The sequence below is a fragment of the Emiliania huxleyi genome (assembly GCF_000372725.1).
Source record: "Emiliania huxleyi CCMP1516 unplaced genomic scaffold EMIHUscaffold_242, whole genome shotgun sequence".
NCBI lineage: Eukaryota > Haptophyta > Isochrysidales > Noelaerhabdaceae > Emiliania > Emiliania huxleyi.
Window position 1 is genome coordinate 1 of NW_005200233.1, and position 11,172 is coordinate 11,172.

An 11,172-nucleotide genomic window follows, 5' to 3' on the forward strand; every position below is an offset into this window, starting at 1 on the left:
GGGGGGGGGGGGGGGTTCAAGGGGGCATACCTTGCGACCCGGCCGGTGCGAGCGGCCGGGGACAGGCCAAGCGAAACCACGTCCAGAGCAGCAGCCGGCGTGACCTGTCATTGACTAATCTGTAGTTGCTAATGAGAGGGAGCGGCACGTTCAGAGCAGCAGAAAGGCGCGACCGTGGGAGGAAGCGGAAGTGGAAAAGCCTCGCCGCCAACGCCGCCCTCGCCTCCTCCCTCGCCTCCTCCCTCGCCGCCTCTGCCGGGCAGCCGCAGCAGCAGGGTGGCGTTGGTGTGGTCCAGGGGAAGGACCGGCCCTGGGTGCAGCACCTGTTCACAGCGCAGAGGTGTGGAGAGACACCGCAGAGTAAGCAAGGTGGAGAGAGACCCGGACCCGCGCACCAACACGGGCATGCCGTGCGCTAGCAGCGTCGCCTGGTCCCACACCTCGAGCTGTGAACGGCTGCTCTTCACGGCCTCTCTCCCACAGGAAAGAGCGCTAGCAGCGTCGCCTCGACCGCACGCACAGACGGAGCGACGACCATCCGCACGCCGTACCTGTTCACAGCGACGCGCTGTGAAGAGACGCCGTTCACACCGCGGGGCGACGACCATCCGCATATGCCGCACGTGCGCGACTGCCCAGGAGCGAGGACTGCGCCAGTCGGCTCTACCCACGCCGCCGCCTCCTTCCACTCGCCTGATGACACGCGCGCGCGTGGAGCACTGCCGCACCGCCTCTCCCCCGCCACACCTCTTGTCCCGCTCGCCGAGCCCAAAGCCGCGGCTGTGCAGCATCAGCTGGTGCGTGTTTTCGTACATCGTCTCGCCGCGCACCGCGTCTTCGGAGCGGAGAGGGCGCCACGCCTGTTCATAGCTGGCGGTGTGAAGAGACGCCGTTCACAGCTGTCTTCGGCGCGGAGGGGGCGCCACGCCTGTTCATAGCTGGCGGTGTGAAGAGACGCCGTTCACAGCTGTCTTCGGAGCGGAGGGGGCGCCTCGCCTCGAACTCGCTGCCCGTCGAAGGCAGCAGCAGCAGGACGGGGCCGGCGCCTGATCACAGCGCATGGGGTGTGAACGGCGCCTCTTCACGAAGATTCACGCCGCAACGCGTACCCAAAGAGGCACAGCCGGCGACGGACCTTTAGAAGGCGCCGTCGTCCTCATAGAGGTGGGCACGATCGGGGGGACAGTCGAATCCGCGAGCACCGTAGTGCTCGCCGAAAAGAAGAAATACAACCTTAATCTCACCACTTCTGCGTGTGTGTCCGCCACTAGGATGCGCACAAACTCTCCCTCTAACGCTGTTTAGTGCGATGCGTTTTGAGACTTTGCGCACGCGCCGCCATCTGACGCACGGCGCCGTGGGGCTCCTCCCCGTGTCCCGGGCGTGGGGAGATGCGAGGGTCGGCCGCCCTGCCTTGCCCGGGCGCCAAGAGGTCCTCAATCGAACAGCCGAGGTCCTCACAAACGAGGTCCTTCAACGGCAGGAGCAGGCAGAGAAACAACAGGAAAAAGAATTCCGGGCCATTAACGGATTTTCAAAAAGTCCCCTCAACACTGGGCACGGGACTGGCGCGCACTGGCACAAACACATTTAAGAATTGAAGAGAATGGGGAAGAACGTGCAGAAGGGATTGTCCACGCATACACCAAGACCACATCCAGGCGAAGTTACAGTACGCACTCCTCTTGTGTTATTAATCACTTATGGGCCGCTCTTTGCGCTCCAACACACATATGTGTTTTCTGCGCAAAGAGCGCGTGCGGCGCGAGTTTTGACATCCCTCCCGGCAAGAGTGGCCCACCCTAAGCGCACAAGCTCCTCCTTACCGCGTCCAGCCTATAGCCCTTCGCGTCGCGCCTCTCTCCCGGTCTCTCCCGTCATGTGTTGATCAGTGAGGACCTCTGCATTGGAGGACCTTGCAGCTCCACCCTGTGAGGACCTCTCCATGAGGACGTGATGAGGACCTTGCACACAATCATTGTATAGAGTACTCCGGGAAGGCCTTGCGCGTGCATGCCTCGCTGCTCATTACAGGCGTGAAGTGTGGGGGATGCGAGGCGTGCGGGGGTCACCTCCTCACATGCACGGAGGTCCTCACAATCGGAGGTCCTCACAAATGGAGGTCCTCGCAAATGGATGGAGGTCCTCACATAAATTCATACGCAGCACACCTCCTGGACGGCGCACAGAGGGACGTCTACTTCTCCAGGGGGGAGGCTGTAAGCACCTTCGGTTGTAGCCTCGAGCCGTGTGTGCTTGCGGCTGGCTGGCAGCCAGCGCAGCCCTTTGTGCATCTTCCATGGACCATGCGGCCCGCACAGAAATATGACTCTGTTGGGCTAACAGGAATAGAAAGGAAATTGGAGTGGGTGTATGGTCTAACAGGAATAGAAAGGAAATTGGAGTGGGTGTATGGTGCGGATTGTTGCCACGCGCCCTTTATTATCTGTGCGCAGTGGTACAAGTGGTGCCTGTGTTTTGGCTAATTTTTGCGCAGCGGCCAGCGGCGCCGCCAGGCGCCCGCCCCGGCGGTGAGCGACGCTTGCGCAGCGGCGCCGCCAGGCGCCCGCCCCGGTGAGCGACGCGTAGCGAGCGAACCGCCGGGGCGGGCGCCTGGGGGCTCCGCGGAGCTCCTTTGCTTGGCGCGCGCGGCGCGCGCGCGGCGCCGCGGAGAGAGAGAGAGAATTCTTGATACGAAACCACGACGACACACACCAGTCGACTCGCATCGGTTGCCTCCATGAACGGCGGAGCTATTCTCGCGTCCACACCACACCTGGCTCCAACGTGGACACGCCCATAGCTGGGGACACTACTAGGTCACGCATGGCATCAGAAGTTTTATCTCTGGGCCCCGAAAGGCATCTCTAGCAGCGTCGTTACGCATGCACCCTCCCCTCCTGGGCGCATACGCCTCACGTCTCGACAGAGCATAAGCCCTTGGTGTGCCACGAGACGAGTTTTTCGCCATCGCAGCGAGCAGCAAGCCACTCGCCGCAGCAGCCGGAGGCATCGCCACGGCACTGGCTGCGCCGCGGTCCCGCACCCGTCGGCGACGCTCCCCCCGCGGAAGACCGCGCGTAGCGACGCCTTGACGATCGAGATGAGCGCGCTTGAAGCTCGCCCACCTACTGCCCCTGAGAGTTGGTTATCGAGTGGGCTCAGCTCCCCCCCTTGGGATCGAAGCTTCCACGACCTCGCACCCAACACCACAGGCGGGATCAGAGAGAGGCGCGGGGGCGCGAAAAAAAGAAATTTCGCTCCCTTGCCCATGAAAGCTTCTGAGCGGCTGATCGTTGCGAGCTGGACCGCTGTACGGTCCTTCTCCTAGATGGCTTGGCGCCTCGGCAAGAGCTCCGCGCTCCATGCCGCCGCCGGGCCGTCGAGCGACACAACGCAGCAGCCGCCGCTGCCGTTCGTGACTCGCGACTACTACCTCGAGCACCCTGCCGTCGCAGCGCTGACGGAGCAGCAGGTGGAGGCCGAGCGGAAGCGGCTCGGCGTCGTCGTCCACGGCGAGGACGTGCCGAAGCCGGTCGGCAGCTTTGTGCAGGCGTCGCTGCCTGAGCACGTGCTCGGCACGCTGCGCGCCGCCGGCTACGACGCGCCCACGCCTATCCAGCGCCAGGCCTGGCCGATCGCCATGAGCGGGCGGGATGTGGTCGGCCTGGCCGAGACGGGCTCCGGCAAGACGCTCGCCTACCTCCTCCCCGCCCTCGTGCACGCAAGCGCACAGCCGCCGCTCAAGGAGGGGGAGGGCCCGCTCTGCCTCGTTCTCGCCCCGACACGCGAGCTCGCCTGCCAGATCGAGAGCGAGGCGAGAGATAGCCGAGAGACAGCGGAGAGAGAGCGGAGAGGCAGCCGAGATCCAGCCGAGATCCAGCCGAGATCCAGCCGAGAGTAGAGTAGCCGAGATACAGCCGAGAGGGACAGCCGAGAGATACAGCCGAGGTAGGGAGCCGAGCTGCAACCGCGCCCAGAGATGCCCAAGCGAAGTGGAAGCGTCTCTGCTCTGATCCGCCTCTGCCCGTATCTCCCCATATCTCCCTATATCTCCCCATATCTGATCCGCCTCTGCCCGTTGCCGACCCTCAGGCCGCCCGCTTCGGCGCTCCGTGCGGCGTCCGCACCGCCGCAGTCTACGGCGGCGTGCCGAAGGCGGAGCAGGTGGCGCTGCTGCGCAAGGCGCCGGAGCTTGTGTTGCAGTCGAGACTACTCTGATGCTCTGACTCTGATCTGACTCTCTGACTCTCTCCCTTGCGCAAGGCGCCGGAGCTCCTCGTATCTCCACATATCTCCACACATCTCCCCGTATCTCCCGCAGGCGCCGGAGCTCCTCGTGGCCACGCCAGGCCGGCTGAACGAGCTGCTCTCCCCGCATCTCCCCGTATCTCCCCGTATCTCCCCATATCTCCCCATATCTCCCCCAGGCCGGCTGAATGAGCTGCTCTCCCCGCATCTCCCCGTATCTCCCCGTATCTCCCCATATCTCCCCATATCTCCCCCAGGCCGGCTGAACGAGCTGCTCTCCCCGCATCTCCCCGTATCTCCCCATATCTCCCCATATCTCCCCCAGGCCGGCTGAATGAGCTGCTCTCCCCGTATCTCCCCGTATCTCCCCGTATCTCCCCATATCTCCCCATATCTCCCCCAGGCCGGCTGAATGAGCTGCTCTCCCCGTATCTCCCCGTATCTCCCCATATCTCCCCATATCTCCCCCAGGCCGGCTGAATGAGCTGCTCTCCCCGTATCTCCCCGTATCTCCCCGTATCTCCCCATATCTCCCCATATCTCCCCCAGGCCGGCTGAATGAGCTGCTCTCCCCGTATCTCCCCGTATCTCCCCGTATCTCCCCATATCTCCCCATATCTCCCCCAGGCCGGCTGAATGAGCTGCTCTCCAAGAAGAAGACAGAGCTGACTCGCTGCGCCTTGCTAGCGCTCGACGAGGCGCGGCGGAGATACAGCCGAGAAGCAGCCGAGATACAGCCGAGGTGCAGCCGAGATACAGCCGAGGTGCAGCCGAGGTGCAGCCGAGGTGCAGCCGAGATACAGATACAGCCGTGAGACAGCCGAGAGACAGCCGAGGTGCAGGGAGATACGGGGAGATCTCTTCACGCCTCTACCTGTGAACAGGCGGGATCGGATGCTCGACCTCGGCTAATTAACTAAATGACATTAGTTAATCAGCAGTTAATTAACAGGCGGATCGGATGCTCGACCTCGGCTAATTAACTAAATGACATTAGTTAATCAGTAGTTAATTAACAGGCGGATCGGATGCTCGACCTCGGCTAATTAACTAAATGGCATTAGTTAATCAGCAGTTAATTAACAGGCGGATCGGATGCTCGACCTCGGCTAATTAACTAAATGACATTAGTTAATCAGTCGTTAATTAACAGGCGGATCGGATGCTCGACCTCGGCCTCGAGCCTCAGATCTCCCGCGATCTCCGAGATCTCGGCCAAATCTCGACGCATCTCGTCTCTCCTGGAGACTAGGCTTCGAGCCTCAGATCTCTGCGATCCTGGGCCACATGCGGCACGACAGGCAGAGCCTGCTCTTCTCCGCGACGTGGCCAGCCGAGGTGCAGACGAAGGTCCTCTCCTTCCTCAGCGACCAAGGACGGCCGTTTCTCTTCCTTAGGTGGCCAGCCGAGGTGCAGACGCTGGCGGGGCGGCTCATCGCGCCGTCGCACGTCATCGTGGAGGTCATATCTCCCGCATATCTCGCCATATCTCCCCCATGTCTCCCCCATATCTCGCCTCTTCCCCATATCTCGCCATATCTCCCGCATATCTCGCCGTATCTCCCCCGCAGGTCGGTGGAGCACTCGCCACCTCCGGCCGCGCCACTCTGTCCGTCGAGCAGCTGTTGGCAGTGGGCATTTCTGATGAATTGCGGCTGTCAATAGGCCCGCGCCGCCCTGCCCATCGACCATCCGTCGACAAGTTGTGGTGTGAATGGTCGAGTGTCCATTAGGTCGAGTGTCCCGCCTCTCCTTCGAGCAGTTTGCTGGTCGATGCCATTGATGAAGACCTAGTGAGAGCAAGTTTAGGCCGCGCCAACACCTCCATCGAGCAGCGCGTGCTGCTCTGCGACGACGCGGGCAAGATGGAGGCGCCGCTGACGCTGCTCGAGGAGGATGACACAGTAGTAGTGGTTAGTGATGAGTCGTCACCGTTTGTGTGGAGGCGCTGCTCACGCTCCTCGAGGAGGTTGTGGATGGCTCGCGCCTGCTGCTCTTAATTAATTAATTAATTAATTAATGTTAATTACTTAATTAAGGTTGTGGATGGCTCGCGCCTGCTGCTCTTCACGTCGTCCAAGCGGCGCTGCGACGAGCTGACCAAGGAGCTGAGGCTCGTGATATGGGGAGATATGGGGAGATATGGGGAGATATGGGGAGATACAGCTGACCATGGAGCTGAGGCTCGAGATATGGGGAGATATGGGGAGATATGGGGAGATATGGGGAGATACAGCCGACCATGGAGCTGAGGCTCGAGATATGGGGAGATACGGGGAGATATGTGGAGAGCTGGGGCTCGATAGATGATGGCCTCATCCCCCCATATCTCCCCGTATCTCCCCATATCTCCCCGTATCTCCCCCAGGCTCGACGGATGGCCGGCTCTCGCGCTGCACGGCGACACGCCGCAGGAAGAGGATGGGGATGGAGGAGGAATGACTGAGTGCAGACTAGTGAGGTGCCAATCCACAGGCGACAAGCCGCAGGGAGGAGGGGATGATTACGCGCCAGTGTTGAAGCAATGAGTACCCATTCACAGGCGACAAGCCGCAGGAGGGGCGCGACTTAATTAAGTAGTTAACATTCATTAATTAGTTAATGAACAGGCGACAAGTCACAGGAGGAGCGCGCGATTGGGTCCTGCAATTAAAATTAGTTAATATTTAATAATTAGTAAACAGGCGACAAGCCGCAGGAGGAGCGCGACTGGGTGCTGCAGCAGTTCCGCTCGGCGGAGCACCCGCTGCTCGTTGCGACGGATGTGGCGCAGCGCGGCCTCGACGTCAAAGGCGAGAGAAGGCCGAGATATTTCGAGACACAGCGTCGGCCATTCTTGGTTTGCGCTGCACGCAGCCACATCTCCGCATCGCGACGTCAAAAGCCGTCTCTGAGCTAGCGTATATACCACCGCGAGACGCGTCCTCGATTTCTTTCTTAGGCGTCGCCGCGGTGATCAACGTCGACTGCCCGGAGACGTCCGAGGCGTACGTCCACCGCATCGGACGCACCGGCGAGCATTGCCCAGTCTTGCCACGCACCGCCCACCCACACCCACTCAGCTCGCACTCCCTTACCCGGACGATCCCCCGAACCCATGCGGGTTGCCGACCGGGTGTGGACAGCGTCTCATCTCACCAATCTCTCTCTCTTTCTTGGCAGGCCGCGCCGGCGAGGTCGGCCGCGCCTACACGCTGGTCACGCCGGGCGAGAAAAAAGGAAGCACAATTCGTCCGAGCCGCAAATCGAGCTTTTTTTTCTTTTTTCTCGCAGGTCACGCCGGCCGACGCACGCATGTGCGACGACTTGGCGCCGACCCGCGCGGCGGCCACAACTCTGCGCTGTTTCGCGTCTCTTCACAGGCGCGTGTCTGGCTGTGAACAGGTGCAGGTGCTGCGCGACGCAAAGCAGGAGGTGCCGCCGGAGCTGCTGCGGCTCGCGGCGGAGGGGCGGGTGGCGAGGTACAAGCGGTACAAGTACAGCTGATGCACACAGAGGATGCAACGCCGATCTGAGACTGAAAAAAACGCGCGTTGCAAGTCTGACTAGTCAATCAATGTATGTCTGTCCGTTCTCGATTGTCAGTGCGTGTGATTTTCGGCTTGGGCCTCTTAACTGTCTCTTCCTGCCCCGCGGGGGGAGAGAAATCTCTGCACTCCTGGCGGCAGGAAGTACAGCTACAGGCTACAGCTGATTGCTGGAGGGCGAGCGCGCCACGGCGCGTCGGTGCGTCGAAACGCCTCGCGCCGTACCGGGTATCTGAGTGCCCGCCGATCTAGCTTTATGGAGGCTGGTGTCGAGCGGCTCGCGTCGGCGGGGCGAGCGCTCGACAAGGTCCGAACGGGTCTGAAGCTCGTCGACACCGTGCTCAAGATCGGCGAGGGCGCCGGGCTGCCTCTCATTCCGGCGGTGTGTAGCGCGGCTCGCGGCGTCCTTCAAGTCGTGCAAGCGTCGCGAACTGTGATCAACGATGTGCTGTCCGCTGCCCAGCGCACGATCGACGTCCTCGAGCTGCTGCAGCTCATGGCTCAAAACGTGAAACGCATGGACGTGACGAGCCGCGCGAGCGTCGAGGACCGGATGCGCGAGTTGCAGCGGCTGCTCGAAGACGTGCGCTCGGCGGTCGCTGCATTTGGCAAGAAGGGCTGGCTGCGGCACGCGCTAAATGTGAAGAGGGGCAATACCTTCTCGCAGCTGGACTCTGAGATCACCAGCCAGCTCGACCTGCTGCTCCAATTCTACAACCTCGCCCGCGACGCGGACATCCTTGACCGGCTGCAGGCGCGCGAGTACGCTGTGGAGGCGGAGGTGGAGCGGCAGGTGGCCGATGGTGGCGCTGGCTCGCGGGGGCACGGACGGGCAGAAGAAGTGGGCCGCGGGGGCGCTGGCGAGCCTCGCTTACAACAACGCCGACAACCAGGTGGCGATCGCGAAGGCAGGCGGCATCGCGCCACTGGTGGCGCTGGCTCGCGGCGGCACGGACGGGCAGAAGGAGGAGGCCGCGGGGGCGCTGCGCATCCTTGGCTGCAGGAAGTCCATGTTTGGGTGGAAGATTCCGGAGGCCCTTAAGCGCTAACGCTACAGGTGCGCTCGCGTGCGGTGTCGCCCACGAGCTCCTAACCGCCGCAGGATTTGCCCCAGCCCCCTCCCCCCACCCCCCCCACCCACGCCGCCGGCCGCCGCCGCAGGGCCGGTCGTGCCCTGGCGTGCCGCCGGTCCCTCTCTCGGCGATCAACACCGGCGCATGTGCTTTAGTGAAAAAAAGGGCCACGAGCAGTTGTTCTTCCAGGCAGAGATGTCCAAAAATAAGCGCAAAAGCCTGAGACATCTCAGAGGCGCCGTAAAATAAGAAACACACACACACGCGCGCGAGTCTGTGAGGCGAGCGAGCTGTACGGCTCTTTAAGAGCGACAGACGGGACGCTCCGCTCACTGGCTGGAAAAACTCGGGAACTTGTCATACGCCGCCGGGTGCCTCGCCATGTGCTCCTGCAGCGCGGCACGTTGCTGCTGCAGCGCCGGCGGCTCCACGTCCCACACGTCCGTGAAGAGGTGGTGCGGCGACGGCCTCCCCGCCTCCTCCGCCGCCGACAGCGCCGCGATCGCCTCCTTGCGCAGCGCGCGCCGCATCCGCTCCTCGTCAGCACCACTGAAGCAGCCGCGCTGGTGAAGGTAGCGCCCGAAGCGGACGATCGGAGAGCGCGCCTCCCAGTAGGAGCGCTCGTCGTCCCACCCCTCCTCTGGCGCAGAAGGCTCGCGGTACTTTGAGTCGTCGTCTGAGGTCGAGTGAGCGCCGACGCGGTACGTCATCGCCTGCGACGGTCAGGCACAGAGGCACGTCATCGAGACACCACGATCTAGCCGAGATCTAGCCGAGATACAGCCGAGATACAGCCGAGATACAGCCGAGCTACAGCCGAGCTACAGCCGAGCTACAGCCGAGATGCAGCCAAGCTACAGCCGAGATCGCTCCTCCACCAAGGTCGGCCTCCCTTGCTCGGCACCGATGGCGCGCGCGGCGGCAGTCGCCGCGTAGACCGCAAGCAGGTCGTTGCCGTCGACGCGTATCGTCGGCATGCCATACGCGAACCTGCTCAGCTGTGCGATTGAGAGAACAGTGCCTGGTGCTGCGCTGCGCGCTACTGCTCGCGCATCTCAACACACACCCTGGCGCATCTCGGCGCATCTCGGCGCATCTCGGCGCATCTCGCTCGGCGCATCTCGGCGCATCTCGGCGCATCTCGGCGCATCTCGGCGCATCTCGCTCGGCGCATCTCGGCGCATCTCGGCGCATCTCGGCGCATCTCGGCGAATCTCGCGCCCGCGCGGCGCGACGCCGTCGGAAGAGTACTGCTCCGAGGCGTTTGTCGAGATGGCGTAGCCGTTGTTGCGGCAGAAGAAGATCGTGGGGCAGCCGTGGACGGCGGCGATGTTGAAGGCAGAAGGCACATCTCCCTCCGACGCGCACCCCTCGCCGAAATAGGTCAGGGCGACCTGCCCGCCGCCCCGCCGCTTCATGCCGTACCCGACGCCTGCCGCGGGTAATCTCGGGTAATCTCGGGTAATCTCGGGTAATCTCGCCGCTTCATGCCGTACCCCACGCCTGCCGCGTGCGGGCACTGCGTGCCGAGGGTCGACTTGACATAGACGATCCTAGGAGAGAAGGTTCCGAGAGAGTTCAGAGAAGCTTCGCACTGCGTGCCGAGGGTCGACTTGACATAGACGATCCTAGGAGAGAAGGTTCCGAGAGAGTTCAGAGAAGCTTCGCACTGCGTGCCGACGGTCGACTTGACATAGACGATCCTAGGAGAGAAGGTTCCGAGAGAGTTCAGAGAAGCTTCGCACTGCGTGCCGACGGTCGACTTGACTAGGCGATCCTCCGCTCGTACGACCCGTAGTGCAGTGGCAGCTGCCGTCCGTGCGCGGGGTCGTGCCGGTTGCCCGTGGCCTGGTTGGCGATGTCCGTATAAGTCATCCCTCGCCACAGCGCAGAGCCCAGCTCGCGGTACTGCGGCAGCATCCAGTCGTCCTCGCGCAGCGCCGCCGCCGAGCCGACGGAGCACGCCTCCTCGCCGCGCGAGGTGAGGTAGAAGGAGATGCGGCCCTGCCGCTGCGCGTCGTTGAAGACCTTGTCAAACTCGGAGACTCGCAGCATGGTCTCCATCATGCGGAGGCAGACCTCCTCGTCAAGCTGCGGGACGTGTGCCTCTGCGCCCGGCACGACCTCGCCCAAGTCGTCGACCAGGCGGAAGCAGGGCATCGGAGAGGGAGGAGGGCCCTCCTCGGGGCACCAGAAGCGAAGCTCGCTCGTGTAGCTCGACCGCGCCCCCACAAAGAGCGTGCGCTCCGCGGCTGCGGCGGCGGCTGCACCGGCAGCCCCGCCCGCTCCGTTGGCTGCCGCCGCATCGCGCAGCGCCGACA

The 11,172-nt window shown here is 62.9% G+C and overlaps 2 protein-coding genes across 2 annotated transcripts; one reads left to right on the forward strand and one right to left on the reverse strand.

Annotated features, from left to right (window-relative positions):
- The first annotated feature begins 3,319 nt into the window (after positions 1 to 3,319).
- EMIHUDRAFT_418728 (hypothetical protein) lies at positions 3,320 to 7,930 on the forward strand. The gene is made up of 13 exons (XM_005778571.1): positions 3,320 to 3,817; positions 4,096 to 4,185; positions 4,325 to 4,352; positions 4,879 to 4,993; positions 5,499 to 5,648; positions 6,056 to 6,155; positions 6,291 to 6,364; positions 6,620 to 6,651; positions 6,936 to 7,076; positions 7,193 to 7,264; positions 7,414 to 7,448; positions 7,525 to 7,560; positions 7,636 to 7,930. The coding sequence occupies exons 1-13, from the start codon at positions 3,332 to 3,334 to the stop codon at positions 7,735 to 7,737; spliced, it is 1,461 nt and encodes a 486-aa protein (XP_005778628.1). The 5' UTR covers positions 3,320 to 3,331; the 3' UTR covers positions 7,738 to 7,930.
- Positions 7,931 to 9,180: 1,250 nt separating this feature from the next.
- EMIHUDRAFT_315176 (putative 2-oxoisovalerate dehydrogenase alpha subunit mitochondrial precursor) lies at positions 9,181 to 10,906 on the reverse strand (the record flags this gene model as incomplete). The annotated part of the gene is made up of 6 exons (XM_005778572.1): positions 9,181 to 9,564; positions 9,730 to 9,841; positions 10,103 to 10,283; positions 10,353 to 10,404; positions 10,551 to 10,554; positions 10,641 to 10,906. The coding sequence occupies 6 exons, from the start codon at positions 10,904 to 10,906 to the stop codon at positions 9,181 to 9,183; spliced, it is 999 nt and encodes a 332-aa protein (XP_005778629.1).
- Between the last annotated feature and the right edge of the window lie 266 nt (positions 10,907 to 11,172).